This window comes from Hypomesus nipponensis, chromosome 22, assembly GCF_054491055.1.
Source record: "Hypomesus nipponensis isolate SF chromosome 22, ASM5449105v1, whole genome shotgun sequence".
Classification (NCBI taxonomy): Eukaryota; Metazoa; Chordata; class Actinopteri; order Osmeriformes; family Osmeridae; genus Hypomesus; species Hypomesus nipponensis.
Genome location: NC_140382.1, coordinates 16,894,086 through 16,911,059, shown reverse-complemented (window position 1 = coordinate 16,911,059; position 16,974 = coordinate 16,894,086). Strand labels below are relative to the sequence as shown.

The 16,974-nt window shown below is 48.5% G+C and overlaps 1 protein-coding gene across 2 annotated transcripts; it reads right to left on the bottom strand.

Moving 5' to 3' along the window:
* Positions 1-845: 845 nt before the first annotated feature.
* Positions 846-13,630, bottom strand: rnf34b (ring finger protein 34b). Of its 2 annotated transcripts, XM_084687067.1 has the most exons (8): positions 13,514-13,630; positions 7,063-7,281; positions 5,010-5,489; positions 3,335-3,397; positions 2,651-2,852; positions 2,241-2,270; positions 1,729-1,770; positions 846-1,067 (listed from the first exon to the last, which is right to left on the bottom strand). In XM_084687067.1, the coding sequence occupies exons 1-8, from the start codon at positions 13,517-13,519 to the stop codon at positions 883-885; spliced, it is 1,227 nt and encodes a 408-aa protein (XP_084543193.1). In that variant the 5' UTR covers positions 13,520-13,630; the 3' UTR covers positions 846-882. The 2 variants fall into 2 exon arrangements, with proteins under 2 accessions (XP_084543193.1, XP_084543194.1); XM_084687068.1 differs by lacking the exon at positions 1,729-1,770.
* Between the last annotated feature and the right edge of the window lie 3,344 nt (positions 13,631-16,974).

Below are 16,974 nucleotides of genomic sequence, written 5' to 3'. Positions count from 1 at the left end.
GCTAATGTGTGCTAATATGGGTTAATGTAGGCTCAAATCCAGACAATCCCTGGAGTTGTCTGTTCCGGATGTTTCACTTTAGGCTCCTCCCAGGTGGGTGCTGACACATGGCAGCATGACAAGGTGTTCTAGAACTTTCTGCACAAGTGGAATGAGGTTTGGCACCTTGTACACCATTGTGTGTGTGTATATATGTGTGTGTGTGTGTCTAAATATATATGTGTGTGTATAGTCTTTGTTTAGAACACCACACCGTTAAATCTGTCTAGACATATGCAGCCTGATAGGGCCATATGGACAGTCAGATCTTCAGTCACACAAACGTCACGGAAAACTCACAACAAAAGCATCTTTCTCTTCTCATATTGCACATAGTAAAGAACACAGAGGGGACGTGCGGTGTGGCTGGACAGGAAATGAGTGTGTAAACCATAGTGACTCTAACCTGGGAATTCTGCTTCTCCTCCGTCAGCCCCCCCCTAACCCTCTACAGACCGACACTGAGCACGACCAAACCTCTTCAAGTATTCGTGAGACCCATTAGCTCTCCGCGCGTGTACACAACGCTACTACATGAGGTGAAGAGCTGTGCAAAAGAAAAACAGGTGGTGGTTGTTTTTTGGATCCTGGCTGAGAGGAACGCCGTCCGGGCGGAGTGTGTGTGTGTGCGGCAGCAGTGAGGGGGGGGGGGGGGGGGCGGGGCAGGGGTCAGTACCACAATGAGTTGTCCGTGAGGACCATCAGGACGAGGGAGGGGTCTTGCCGACGTGCACGGCCTCAGCCTGTCCGAACCCGCTACCGAGTCTGGCACGTGCACGCTCCTCCGTCCACCCCCCCGTCCCGCCCCGCCCCCGTCCTCTCCATCCGCGCCCTTCGGCAGAGCTAGGACTTGAAGACGTGCACGGCCCTCACCACGTACTGCCGGCAGATGGGGCACTCGCTCATCCTCTTGCCGCACTTGGTGCACGTGACCATGTGACCGCACTCCAGGAGCACGCAGTCGATGACGGCGTCCATGCAGATGCGGCACAGGTTGTCGTCCAGCGCCAGCTGCGTCCTCGTGCCGTCTGGGAAAAGAGAGAGCGCGCGGGCGAACGGGGTTCAAAGGTTAGAAACACGAGACAGCTTGCTGGTGGTTGAGTCACATGACGTGGGACACAGAACTGGTTTCGACCGCAACATGAGCCAGGGTCTGCCCTGAGCTACACTTTACAGAGTATCAAGCAGGCTTGCTCTCCAGCCCTGTCTGTTAGCGAGCGTGTCCGCGAAAACGCAACCTGGTAAATGTAATTAAACCTGATGAGGGCGCTGCTATTAAAAGAATATGATATGTCATAAAGAGGGAAAAGCTCTTAGGGACCACATCAGCGTCAAGATGAGAGACAAGCCACCAGAGGCAAGCAGGATGAGGAAAGAGATAAGAGGAGAAAAATGTGGAAAATGTAATGGAGCGAGGCGGAGGAGATGGGACTTGTGTGTGTGTGTGCAATGACGTGGGGGGAATGAGCACTCAGAGCTGCAGCAGTGTGCTAGCATGCTTTATGACTCTGCACGCAGAGCTGTAGAAGCATGCTAGCATGCTAGCTTGGCCCTGCAGTGAAAGCTGGAGCAGCGGGCTATCAAGATAGCATGCTAGCATGACACAGCAATGGGGGATACAGTCTGTAATGAACAGTTAGAGACTGGGAAGATGGTGGAGGTGGACATGCCTTCAGGCGGCCATCTTACCTCCGACCCCGCCATTACACCCTGGACGAGGATACGCCACCACTTTAGTTACAAAAAGGGGCGGTGACAAAACATCTATTAGTGACTCAAAACAATCTAGTTTAAATCATTATAAATTTGAAGTTGTGAAGCTGTGAAGTAAAATGGTCTCAGATTACTCGTATGGTAACTGTATTGCCAGCGAGACTAGCACAGTTTAAGGGCTAGATCAGTAATGTTGCCTAGGCCCCGTCATTTACATGTCAGCCCCTCACAATTTTGGGGGGGATGTATATATATATATATGAGAAAGTTGGTATCCATTTTTTTTTTGCACCCTCATTTTAAGATTTTTTAAATGTATTGTGGCTATGCCCATTCAATACATGCTATTCACATATAACTGTATGTCAGACATAACAGAATGTGCACAGTGCAAAACGCCACGCGGAGCTACATTAGGATTCTCCTCAGGTAGAATGGAAACATCCGGCGTAAATATAAAAACATTTCTCGTGATCATGTTGTCTCACCTGCTGTTATGCTGTGGCTGACATTTTCCACTAGAATAAAAACAAACAAAAAAACACATTGTTAATGATACTGCAAAATCAGCACAGGTCAGTGTGAAAAGTTTACGTTTTTAGTTTTAATCTTTATTTGGTGGCATGATCAATCTGACATTACATTATTATGTTGTCATTACACTGTGATTACTGTTATTATACCATTGTTGCCCTGTTGTTACACTGTTATTACACTGTGATTTCACTGTTGCGCAGATGGGAAGTAATGAAGTACAAATATTTTATTACCATATTTACTTTATTACCATTTTCTGGTATCAGTACTTCACTATTTATTTATTTGAAAACGTTTTACCTTCACTGTCATAATTGATACGATGTCACAATCAAGGGCATGATGTCATAACAAGGCTTACTGGACTTCCTGTTGTGCTCGTTCTCCCGGTAGAGGCGATGCACCCTCTCCATCAGCTCCCACTTCTCACAGCAGCCCGAGTAGTTCACAAAGTTCCTGGCCAGGATCTCTTTGAGCTGGCGGACAGACAGGTTCTTGATGTCTCCTTCGTGCTCCAGGTCGGAGAGAGAGGCACGCACCCTCCTCTGAGTGGCCGGGCTGACCTGGAGGAGACCACACATTGAAGACTTCACTTCTGACAAAACTAACTATCCCACGCCAGCCATCCCACCTCAGACAGCTTCAGTTCCTCTAGTGCTGGTGGTGTAGAGGTGAGAATCACTGCCCCCACTATTCAGCTGACCTGGATTCAATCCCCACTGTACATTTTGCTACTATTACACAGCAGCTTCCCCCAGGGATCAATAAACATCTTCTCTTCTGTTGTAGCACTCAGCACAACTCAGGAAGAGAGCGGGTAAGTGTTACTACTACTGACGTCTTTTTATTCAGATGCTTTCCTCCTGAGCGATGTATAGATGGGGATTTGAACCTGCAACCTTAAGATCTGCAGTGCAACGCTCTACACCTGAGCTATGCCCATCACTGCTGTACTCAGACAGTACTTTACACAACACATCAGAGGGATTTGAAGACAGTGTCAGGACTTCTACGGCAGAGAGGGCTTGGGGCGGGGTCTCCTCACCTCTGGGATGTTCTCAACGGGTTCCAGGTTCAGGAGCGACACAGTCGGAATCTCCACGTGGTCCTGAGAGTCAAAACAGCGCACAGAAGGATTTAAGAAATGTAACAACCTGCAGTTTGCTGGATAACCACAGGGGAAGCTGCAGCCCCAGCATGCTCAGTCTCTTCACAGACGACAAAACAGCCCTTGCCCCTCGCATGAAGAACACAAGAAGACAAATCAAACACAGGGAAAACCTCTCTCTTCAGACGTTTTATAACAGCAAAGTAACTTAAACAACGTCCTCTCAGGACCATATATATATATGTATTTTACATTAACTATTCAGTAACATTGCAACTTCTTATCTCAACTCTGCAGTGAATAATTCCCTTTGAAGCCGGTGGTTATAATTGGAGTGGCTCACGATGGCTGCAGCCAGCAGAAGTGCTCCCAGCATGTGGCACATTGCTGCATTAAGGCAACCCATTTATGTGCAATGAAGAAAAGTCATAAAACAGAAATGGTCATAAGAGTACCACCCCTCCCTCTAACCCCTCTCTAATCCCCTCCCCCCCCCCCCCTCCCTCCCCCACAGCACAAAAAGGCAATTAGCTAATGGTTGCAGGCAGCTCTTCCTGTGTGATGTCACAATGAGGAATGGAGTGTGCGTGTCTGTGGGGGGGGTCAGCCACATTCCACCAGACCAATCAGACACGGCCTCCCACAATGCACCTGTGTTCATAATGAATGCATGAGTGGATCCGGTGGCGTCGTCCCTCCCATTCCTACTGTCAAGCTACACCTCGACTCTCTCTACTTCTAGAATCCGCTCTCTCCGGCCAGACCCACGACGGGACGAGCTTCTTCTCGTCGGGTTCTGAAACCTTGACGACCCACCAGGATGTGAACCGCTGACGTTGAGGCTGCCAAAAGAACACTGGCAGGGACAGAGTGTAGCGTGATATTGTGATGCCCCTTCTCTCTCTCTCTGAAAACACAACTGTGGGGCTGGAGGGGATTCATACGATAACCTGTGTGTGTGTGTGTGTGTGTGTGTGTGTGTGTGTGTGTGTGTGTGTGTGTGTGTGTGTGTGCGAATGAGAGATAGAAAGAGAGAGAGCGAGCGTTATGTAACAGGCTTCGCACAACAGACCCCCTAAAAAAATAAAAAAGGCAAATTGCTTAATCCCTGGCTGTCGCTGGCTTCTCCCAGGACCTTGCACACAAACACACTCTGAGTGCAGCTGTTTCCTGCTGTCACGTGGACCTAAGGGTTGTTCTCGAGAGGACGATGAGGTGCAGAAGGAAGGGAACACACGTCGCCAGCTCGTTCACGTCCCACAGCCACACCACCAGGAGACCTCGGAGAACCTGCGCTCACTGAATTGAACATCGCCTTGGTCTCTCCATCTCACAGCGCGTTTAATGGAATGTATTCATTTAGCAGGCGATTTTGTCCAGAGCAACGTACGGGGAGGGGATTTGAACCTGCAATCTCTTGATCAGCATTACTCTACCACAGAGCTATGCCACAACCGACCACTTAAAACCCATAATCTCCCGTGATAAGGATTCTGTAGAGATATTTTGCCTGCGTGTGTGTATTAGCCAACGTGTGTGAGCATGTGTGTGTGTGTGTTATGTGTACGTTCAGTCTGTGTGTGTGTGTCAGCATGTGTGTGTGTGTACGCACCTGACTAGGGGTCCCTGAGCTGTCACTCCGGCTGAGTGCGTCTTCCTGAGAAGCAGACACCACCGACAGTTCTGACGGGGAGCGTACGGGGGACGGGGGCGTGGCCTGGAGCGAGTGAGCCGGCGAGTGAAGACTGTCCGTATCAGCCGGCCCTTCCTCCTCAAGCTCCTCCCCCTCCTCCGCCTCCAGCTCCTCCCCCTCCTCCTCCTCCTCCGGGTTGGCCCCCAGGGGTCGAGGAGTGCCCGCGGCCCCCTGGTGGCAGAGCACCAGGTCCACCAGGTCCTCCTTCTCCCGGCAGGTGTCCGTGGGAATGTTGCGCAGGAGCAGGTACTGGCGCAGGTCTTTGACGCGCAGCTGCATGAGGCGCGGCCGCTGGAAGCAGGTGGCGCGGAGCAGGTGGCAAGTGGTGCAGCAGCGCAGGTCCTCCTGCGGCACCGAGCACAGAGCGCAGAAGCTCCTCTTGCAGTCTGAGCACACGTGCTGCGTGGAGGGGAGGGGGTGTGTGACAGGGTGAGGAAGGGGAGGGGTTGGGGTAGGAGGGTGAGGAAGGGGAGGGGTTGGGGTAGGAGGGTGAGAAAGGGGAGGGGTTGGGGTAGGAGGGTGAGGAAGGGGAGGGGTTGGGGTAGGAGGGTGAGGAAGGGGAGGGGTTGAGGTAGGAGGGTGAGGAAGAGGAGGGGTTGGGGGGTAGGAGGGTGAGGAAGGGCAGAGGGCAGGGTGTGACAGGGGGTGGGGTGGAGACATTTAGGGAGGGGGGGGAGGTGTCAAGGGAGGGAGGAAAGAGAGAGAGATGATCCTGTTCTTGCTGATGGTAATTCGCCACACCTTCCTCATTAGCACTTAATCACCCAGCAGAATTCTTTACTTCCATCATTGAGTCAATTGAGCCTTTCAATTATCCAGACTTTGTATTCAATACGGTTAATGAGAGGGACATTGCACATCAGCACTACCAAACTACTTTTCTGTGTCCCTCACTGAAGATGTCATGACATTCTAAAAAGGTAAAAAAAAAAAAAAAAAACTACAATCCAAATTACCCATGCATAATATTTATGTTTATTTATGACATTTCCAGCCTTATCTCAGTGTACTGATGATAGACAGACAAATTAACTACCCCTGAGCGGGCAGAGAATACGATTGGATGCACCGGGAATCATTTCCATATCATTGGTGTGCAAACGTGTTCCAGTCCAGAAAGAGGCCATTTCCACGGCGACAGATCCATTCTTCAGCCCCTGTGTGCAGACCTCCTCCAGTGTCCCTCCTTTCATGACGGAAATACCAAGCTGGGACACACACGGGTGTGTATTCGGGGGTTTAAGCCTGGCTACAGGTGTGGCTGTGATGATAGAGCTATCTAAGCTGGGGGCTGGGAGCTGTCAGGAGACCCCCAGAGCTCTCATCTGGGTCCCAGTAGGCACTGATGCCAGGAACACCAGTGAGAGGCACTCTGCTGGTGACCTGTGGTCTCAGCTGGACACCCTGGGATAAGGAAGCATGGAGTGGGAACAGACATCTTGAAAATCCCCAATGACCTTCTCGTATCAGCACCTCCGTTACCTTTACTGTCATCATCACCACCACCCTCATCACCACCACCTCCCTCATCACCACCACCCTCATCACCACCACCACCCTCATCACCACCACCTCCCTCATCACCACCACCCTCATCACCACCACCCTCATCACCACCACCACCCTCATCACCACCACCGTCATCACCACCACCTCCCTCATCACCACCACCCTCATCACCACCACCACCCTCATCACCACCACCATCACCACCACCCTCATCACCACCACCACCCTCATCACCACCACCATCACCACCACCCTCATCACCACCACCATCACCACCACCCTCATCACCACCACCATCACCCTCATCACCACCACCATCACCACCACCCTCATCACCACCACCATCACCACCCTCATCACCACCACCATCACCACCACCCTCATCACCACAACCATCACCACCCTCATCACCACCACCATCACCACCACCCTCCTCCTCCTCCTCCTCAGGTCCCCGTCCTACCTTGCGTCTGAACACAGAGAAGGCCAGTCCGCAGGCCTTGCACAGCTGCCCGGCGCTCCCTGAGCTGGTGGGGGGGTAGGTGGAGTACCCTGCGCTGGGGGCGAAGCGGAAGGGCCCCGCCCCGGCGCCGAAGCCAGGCTGCTGCGCCCGCACCGTGCCTGTCCCGATCACCTCGTTCAGCAGCCCGCAGCAGGACGCCCACATCGACGATGCCCCCGCCTGGGCACACACGCAAGGAGACACACACACGCACGGTAAAACACACAAGGACGTACACAAACAGACACTGAAAGACACACACACACTGGATACATTTCTCCCTCCTTCTTTTGTGTCCAACACATCCAAGGTAGAGCCTTAACTGACCAGAAAGGAATTACATTTACATTTTACATTGAGTCATTTAGCAGACGCTCTCATCCAGAGCGACTTACAGTAAGTACAGGGACATTCCCCCGAGGCAAGTAGGGTGAAGTGCCTTGCCCAAAGACACAACATCATTTGGCACAGCCGGCAACCTTCTGATTAACAGCCCGACTCAATAACCGCTCAGCCATCTGAATCTGAATCCCTAATTACAGTAGGACATGAGCGAAGCCACGTTCAGGCCCTCGGGCAACGCGCTTCATCTGCTCATTAACTACACCTGTGTTAACCCGCTCAAACCCATTGGGCCATGTCCGATAAGGCGCACTAAAAGGCCCACGTGGACACTCACTCACTTCCAGGTGTTGTATGATCTGTGCTGCTGCCGCCCTCCACCATCTCCCCCATGTTTACGTTTCTATCCATCAAGGGGAATATTACTCATCTTGCTCCCTGCTTCATATTCTATGTATGTTGCTTGCAAATGCTCGAGGCAGGGACTGCTTTCCCGAGATACACCCACTCCGCCAAACTAAATCTATTTCCACGTCTATGGTTGTCAATAAATGCTTAATCGATATGTGAGTGCCTTGACAGAAAGGAGCTCATAGATTAATAATAAGCCCAACCACAGTTTGAAATCCTTGACAGCCAGTGTTTAAAAGGGAGCGAGTCTGGGAGCAGGCAAGGGGGCATCTCTAACATGCCACTCCACTTGTCATTCATCACCGTTTCCCACAATGCACTTGAAATAGTTTCAGCGGATCCCTCCCTCTCTGGAGTTTTGTCCTCGGTGTGTCCTGGGAAGGTATAGTTCAGTGGTTAGAGCGTATGACTGCAGAGCAAGACGTTGCAGGTTCATATTACCCCTCTACCATTTAGTGTCTCCTACATGAGTACATGTTATTCCTACTCCCTATATAAAAAGCACAGAGCCTGCGCTCTGAGAACACAACAGTCTTTACATGTTTTATTTATTTAACATGTATTATATTTGACCTGGCAAGTCAATTAAGAAGATTCTTATTCTCAGTATTAGGCTGGACAGAGTGCTGGGTCTGCAACCCAGCAATCATTATGAGTAGCACAAACATTTGTCTCCAAAGCTAAGTACAAATACTGCATTTAGTTACTACAGAGGAAGACTTAGGATCAGGAGTGCATAGCTCCTGTATCAACAGATTTTCAGTGGTCTTTACCAGTTGAAGTACTTTCAACAGTCCTGGGCTCATTGTGTGAGTGACCAGTGCTCTGGTAAAGTTGACCCAGTATCTGTCATGGTGCGGGAACAAAAGAACTGCATGTGACAGGCCTATCCGGCTCTTGTTTACTGACCACAACACTGCCCAGGGTCTGGCAGCCAAGATGGCGTGATCTAAACCGAAGCTGCTTGGAGCATACTGATGAGGAGAGGAGAGAGGGAGGAAGGAGGAAGGGAGGGATGGAGGAGGGGAGGAGAGGAGGGAGGAGAATACGTCTTCTGTTCCAGGGTCTGGGGAATCAATAGGCTGACATGAGCTTATAGCCCGATATACTGGGGCCTCGTGGCTCACCACAGAAGAAGACAGTGTCTCCCACGGCTCACCGCAGAAGAAGACAGAGTCCGTTTCACGCAGGGTTCGCTCTGGTGTTTACAGGGAGAGGGCTCAGCGTCTGCTGTGACCCGGGACACCACGACCCCTCTGATCTCACCTCCTCTATCAGCTTAAGCAGCGCTTACGTAACACAGGAGCTGAGCGCTACAGAGGGAGAGCCTGCTGGAGCAGAGGGAGGTGAACTTGAAGGCCGGCTAAACCAGAGGTACACAGAGTTGCAGTTGGACGGTTGGCAAAGGTTTATAGGTGTGTTTAGGGTGGGTGAAGCTCAGTGGTTAGAGCATTTGACTGCAGATTAAGAGGTTGAAGGTTCAAGGACAGAGGGTAGGAGAGGCGGGCAACTTGAACCCAGCAGAGGAGTTGAGAAGAGAGGAAAGGAACCAGGGAAAGAGTGGTAAGAGCTAGGACCCAGGAGAGGAAAAGAGAGGAGGGAGCTAGGACCCAGGAGAGAAAAAGAGAGGAGGCGGCCTATTAACATGCTCCCCTCTTCCTCCTCCAGCTCCTCAGCTGTCCCCTGCTAGACTGACGAGGAGCAGGGAGGCAGCCTGGAACGACTCCTGCCTGGCAGGGCGCCACCAGGAGAGCCTCTCAGGACAGTATCTCCTCTCAGGACAGTCTCTCCTCTCAGGACAGTATCTCCTCTCAGGACAGTATCTCCTCTCAGGACAGTATCTCCTCTCAGGACAGTCTCTCCTCTCAGGACAGTATCTCCTCTCAGCACAGTATCTCCTCTCAGGACAGTATCTCCTCTCAGGACAGTCTCTCCTCTCAGGACAGTCTCTCCTCTCAGGACAGTATCTCCTCTCAGGACAGTCTCTCCTCTCAGGACAGTATCTCCTCTCAGGACAGTATCTCCTCTCAGGACAGTCTCTCCTCTCAGGACAGTATCTCCTCTCAGGACAGTCTCTCCTTTAAGGACAGTATCTCCTCTCAGGACAGTATCTCCTCTCAAGACAGTCTCTCCTCTCAGGACAGTATCTCCTCTCAGGACAGTATCTCCTCTCAGGACAGTCTCTCCTCTCAGGACAGTCTCTCCTCTCAGGACAGTATCTCCTCTCAGGACAGTCTCTCCTCTCAGGACAGTATCTCCTCTCAGCACAGTATCTCCTCTCAGGACAGTATCTCCTCTCAGGACAGTCTCTCCTCTCAGGACAGTATCTCCTCTCAGGACAGTCTCTCCTCTCAGGACAGTATCTCCTCTCAGGACAGTCTCTCCTCTCAGGACAGTATCTCCTCTCAGGACAGTCTCTCCTCTCAGGACAGTATCTCCTCTCAGGACAGTATCTCCTCTCAGGACAGTCTCTCCTCTCAGCACAGTTTCTCCTCTCAGGACCGTATCTCCTCTCAGGACAGTCTCTCCTTTAAGGACAGTATCTCCTCTCAGGACAGTATCTCCTCTCAAGACAGTCTCTCCTCTCAGGACAGTATCTCCTCTCAGCACAGTATCTCCTCTCAGGACAGTATCTCCTCTCAGCACAGTATCTCCTCTCAGGACAGTCTCTCCTCTCAGGACAGTATCTCCTCTCAGGACAGTATCTCCTCTAAGGACAGTCTCTCCTCTCAGGACAGTCTCTCCTCTCAGGACAGTATCTCCTCTCAGGACAGTATCTCCTCTCAGGACAGTATCTCCTCTCAGCGCAGTATCTCCTCTCAGCACAGTCTCTCCTCTCAGGACAGTATCTCTCTCAGGATAGTCTCTCCTCTCAGGACAGTCTCTCCCTGGTCTCCTTTGCAGCAGGTTTAGGACAATCCTCCATCCTGACACACTCTCCTGTCAGACAGGGTCTTGGCAGGGTGCCTTGGCTGTGCAGAGGTTCCCTTATGAACATCTAGGACTTTCTAAATACTGCTGAACTTTGAGCCATTTGGCAGGATAAATGTCAGCCTGTAGCCTGGATGATGCTGAGGAGAGATAAGGGTCTGTTTCTTCCCTCTGTGTTTTGGGAGAAAAGGCCTCAAATATTCAATCGGATGAAACTGATATAAACAGAGGCTCTATGTCTGCGGTTCGTTTTTTTTTTTGTATAAACACTGACCCACAGCAGTGAACCTCTCTTACCATTCAATATTCCATATTCCACCATTCACATAGTTAGTGTTCTATTTATCCTTCCATCCATTCTCTCTCCATCCCAGCACTCTCTCTCTGTATCTCTCTCTCTCTGTCTCTCTCTCTGTCACTCTCTCTCTGTCACTCTCTCTCTTTCAACCTTGCTCTCCCCCTCTCTTGCTTTCTCTTTCCCTCCATCCCCCCTCCTCTCACTCCATCTCCATGGAGATGGTCTTGACATAGTGAGGCATGCGTTCAGCCGGCTCCAAGCACTGCACTTCCACCCAGACCAGGATCAGGAAGTGACTGACAGGAAGTCCCAGCTCATCCAATCGAGAGTGTCTCCGATTGGCAGGCCCCACACAAAGGGGTCTGAACAGCAGTCCTCCTCCCCTCCTCTCTTCCTCCCCTCCCCTCCCCTCCTCTCTTCCTCCCCTCCCTCTTCCTCTTCCTCCCCTCCTCTCTTCCTCCCCTCCTCTCCTCTCTTCCTCCCCTCTTCTCCTCTCTTCCTCCCCTCCTTTCTTCCTCCCCTCCTCCTCCTCTCTTCCTCACGCATCAACACGATGTCCATTCTGGACATCTGCATTGGATCTGCATTCAGGAAGTGACCGTGGGAGATTCTACTCACATAAAAACACAAAAGCCTGTTTTAGCTAAGCAGCTCATATCCATGGCGTCAGACAATCTCTGGCACATTTGGAAGTGTGGCGAATACAGGTTGTGTTCGCTCAGTCAGGAAATGAAGTCCAGCCCAAAAAAACACTTTCCTTCAGGGTGGGAAAAGGACAGGCGCCTAATATTAAGGAAAATGGATTCAGATGAGGGAATATTTTTCGGAGGGCAGCAATAAAACTGAAGCTTGTCCTCTAGAGAAGATGATCCTGTGTTATTAAAATCTGACTGGCACATTTAATACCAACAACCAGACTGATACAGCGGTGACGAGGTCTTTAATTCCAATAGATTCACGCTGTCACTTAGGGTCGTACATTTCTAAATCAATTTTTTGGGGGTTGTGTCAGTGAAGCTACTAAATATTCTGGAGCCTCTGCCAGGCAAACAGCTGGGAGACAACTGAAAGTAGGTTAAATCCTCCTGAAGCTAAATATATACAATGTGTACAATTTCAGTTTCTAATTCCAGCAGCTCCTTTCTTGTCATATCTTGTGTTCTCTGATATCTCTGATGAAGATGTGAAGATAAGCATTTGTCTAGTTCATGGACAATCACCATTACCTTAACGTCAAAGCCTGAAATAGAGACTATTCACACCGGAAGTGAGCTTCAGATAGGGATTGTTCCCAGGCTGAAAATCTTCTTTCCGATGTTAACCAGTAGATAAAATGTATTATATAATTCCATAGCCCATTTCTAGGAAACAAGATACTTTCATTCTAGAGAGAGATCAACTTCAGTCACTAATAGACCCCGATCACACGTTACACAGGCCCTTACAGTCTTGACCATGCACCACGCAATAAAGCTTGACTAAACTTTTAAATGTCTTCGAGATAATATCTTGTTTATTGCGAAAAGGGTAGGCTACAGTGTAAAGCCTTTACAATTTTTGAATGGATATCAGAAATGACTGAAATAGAAGAACAATGACTGCTAAAGCCAATTTCGTGTTTACATTTGAAGATTTCGCAGATGTTTAAAAAAAACTGCGTGCTGCTGCATTCTTATTGGCAGTGAGCCAATCATAAACTGTTGATAATTTATCGTCTACTGCTACGTTTACATCTACTGGCTTGTTAATCATGCATATCTTGTCAGAAAGAGGGACATAACTGGTTAAAAATGACGTACATTACTTTTATTTACTGAGATTGGAATCCTCTCACTGGAAAAAAAAAACTAATGGTAAACATCATCATCATCGCTGTTTAAGTATGTGGCGTTCCTGCGCAGTGATTTGTAAGGATTACACATTTCCCTTCACTTGGTACAGGTGATTATCTAGAACCAGACGTCTCGAAATATTCTCTCACTCATTGACTGCAGTAAACTGATTATGTTATTAGAGATTAACGCTCGCTCGCGGTTGAATGAGCACTGCACTCCACTCTCTAGTGCAAGTGAACTGAAGCATCCAGGAGTGGGAATCAGAAGACCCAAGGAAGCTCATTAACACCGTATATTATCATCTAGTTTAGCGATGCACTTACATTTACAGTTACCACTAGGGGAAGCGCTCAGATTTTTATAATAGAAACGATTTTTACATATAATGTAATCTACCACTCTAACGCCACTGTCGGCTTCATCGTGTGAAATAATCAGCTATAATAACATCATATACTGAATTCTCAACTGTCAGTTGCATGCGTCTATTATACTGTTTATTTTTCTTTCTGCTCGCAAAGTCTATTAAAGTTAACCTTTATAAAAACAGATTGAATACATCACAATTCCACAGAGGTATAAACATTGTACGTACCTTCATGATGAATCACGGTTGTGGAAATTGTCAAGTAATATTAGGACGATGACCATTGCAAGGGCACAAGAAATAACACCATTACGTCTTCCCTCTCTCGAGCTCCCAGTGTATTTGTAGAACAAGCATAACGTAATGGACAATTCGGCCTCGACCAATCACGGAAAAGATAGAGCCACGGTTATCTTTAGCAGCCAATCCCCTTTACAATTACAGCATAGTGGGCGTTCTGCGCTATGCGTAGGCACGCACACTTCATAGACTGGATTTTGCTGAGTTTCGACAGAACGTGAATGATTCACGTAGATTCACGCGGTTGAAATGCTCTCTCTTAATCCGTGAATTTAGAAGAACTGCTTTAACGATACTTTTATTTAGGTGACAGTCAACTAGCTACGAGATCCCTTGACTATTATTTGGTGGTTCTAACACTTACGTAAACACTTGTGGCTGCTGATTACTTGCACAGGGTTGAAGAAAAAATGCTTGAACGAAATGCAAGCGTTTTGAATGACCACTATAACAACTCTCCGTCTCCTAGTATGGTGCTCCATCTAATGGTGTGATCAGTACAATACATGTGCAAGTCAAATTATGTTCTACGAGGGACCGTTTAGGAAGTATTTCAGACGAGCGTTCCACATATCTGTGAGGTTCCAGTGCAGTGGGATGCGCGTGTGAACGTTCAACATGTGAATGTGTCTGCTTCATGTGTTTGTGTAACAACAGTCTTGACGTATTTCCAATACGGCCCCTCATAATGTTCGGTGATTGAAGAATCTCTGGCAAAGTCGATATAATTATATCAACATTTAGAAGGTTCAGAAAGAGGTTGTAAAATCCAATCCGGTCACTCGATAAAGTCTTAATCATCCCGTACTGTTAGATCAATATAATAAACCTTGAAGCAATTAGATAGGCCTACAACAATGTTTTTATTTGGCAATGATTCAAAGATATGTTTGGGCTGATCTGATATGGTTGCCGTGGTTGTCGTGGGTCAGCATGGGGGAGAGAGTGTGTAATAAGAATATAAGAAATGCAAATGGCCCAAAGCCTAACAGATGTTCTGGAGACCTGAGTTTACACCACCAGCGCCTACACCATCTGTGAGGCAGCACTGGCACACAGCGACACACCCCCGACTCTGAACCACAGACAGACAGACCCAGTGTCCGAGTGCAACCCACTGACGCGCTGGAAAACCCCGGGATTGCCTGTCAGAACAGCCGCTCAAGCACCACTAATGAACATTCACTGTCGTTGTAACACTGTCAATAGATTCGGATTGTTTACATTTCACGGTTCGTTCGTTTTGGCAGACGCTAATTTCCTTCCAAGCGCCATGCACATAAAGTACGGCAGAAAGTCAGGAGTCAGAAGAGCGAAGTTGTCCTGTGCACAAAAGTGTGAGCGTGTACAGCTGAGCTTCACTAGCAGTGTGTGTGTAGTCTAATCTGACTACACACACAATCCAATACACACACACATACCTCACAACACACTCTCCACACACACCCCATACACCCCCCAACCATACACACACACAACCATCACCCCCCCTCCCACACACACACACACACACACACACACACACACCTTCAACCCCCCCACCCTCACCACCATACACACACACACAAAAACACGCCACAACTACACACACACACAACCAACCTAACCCCATCAGGGACAGTTTGTGGGCGTGTACCCGGAGGCTCCAGCAGACCCCTCAGAGAGATCAACATCTCGGATCAACATCTCGGATCAACATCTCTATTCAATCACAGGCCTGCTGCTGACATTGTGGTCACATGTATCCTACACTGCACTGTTTAGAACCTGGTCTCACTGCCCATGGTACAGAAAAAAAACTATTATTTTAGCAGACACTTTAATTCAAATTCAATTTACCAGGCAAGGTGCAGCAATAATAATATTGTATATTAGTTCACAGGTATGGTCCACACCAATAAAAAACAATAAGATGGTTGGCAAAATCAGTATATAAAGCCCTATGTTAACTGTTTGTACATTCTTATGCAATCCAATCCACCAAGCAAGTCAAAACGAGAGTGAATACCAACAGAAAAATATTCCAGGGGATTTTTTGGGGCCGCTACCCACACGGTTAGCTGTGTTGCTCATTCCACGAATCCACGATCCTTACAAGTTGTACCTTGTTGTAAGGCTTTCCAACGATATAAAATACAGTACCAATTGGTATTATTGAAGGGGAGGAATAATGGAATGAAATAACGTTTCCGAACTTTTTTTGAGGAGTTAATATCGAAGATTTGCGGTCATGTGCCTCCTACTTTTCTGCCACTAGAGGACGTCGTAGGCCAGCTAATGTTCTTGACTTATTTAGTAAAGGAAAGCACAAAGAGTTCCACTGCAGAGCCGGACCGGCCCCATGGTTTTGGGGAACCTAAACAAAAATAGTGCAGGGGGCCCTTTGATTGGGCAATTTTTTTGTACGCAATTTAGGTTTGAACCCACGATTGGTTCAGTTTGTTTATTGGGTTGGCCTGGCCCTGTTCCAGAGGGTATATAGTCCACGTCCCACAGGAATAATTCAACACAAGCTAGAGTTACAGCCTCTCGGCCAGTTCCCTGACCCCTGCCAGAGAAGCGCACATCTCGCCCTGAACTCATTACTTCACCTTTGACCTCTCAGGGACTTTGCCAACGAGTTCAGGGAAGTCCCCGTCAGATAAATTAAACATATCACCCCAGAGGTGCTACAAAACGTCCCTTCACCCCCACTCCGATTTCGAAGATCCGTTTTACTGTCTGATTCCATTATCTTCTTGCAGCGCTGTAAACGCAGTAAACATTCTGGCTTATTAACCTTAATAATAATAAACATTATACTCCGCTTGATAGAGTGACCCAAGGGAATGTTTATCTTTGTTCATCTGGAGAAAAACCCCTAAATGAATAACCATTTCCGGGAAAAGGACAACGTCTTAAGAAGGGGGGGGGGGGGAAACTCAATTTTAGAACAGGAAAATAAATCAAAACCTTGTGTATAAGGTTTATAGGCGTTTGTCTTTTCTTGGAATTCCCCCATTGAGTTTGCTTGTGAAATCTCCTCTAGATGTGGAGATACGTCTGCTGGCTGGCATGTCGCCTTGGGTTTGTTCTTTAAGACACTGCAGCTCAGAAAGTTCCCCCGGGGGGAGTTTTGTTTGAAGCATTGTCATGGGAAAAACAACGAGAAACTACGGTTGATCTGGAAATAATAAACGTATTAACTTCCAGTTGAAGTTCCAGTTTCACTGCCACCTCTTGTGTATACACAAACACACACAGATGTTGACAGATAATTGTCAACAGCCTAATTGTACGAGCTTATCTAAGTCCGGGACGCGTCCATGTGTCTTGGTCGTGTCTGATGTGACCACCAGAGGGAGTACGTCCACTGTGTGAAGGAAACCAGGCAGTGAAGTATTTCTACT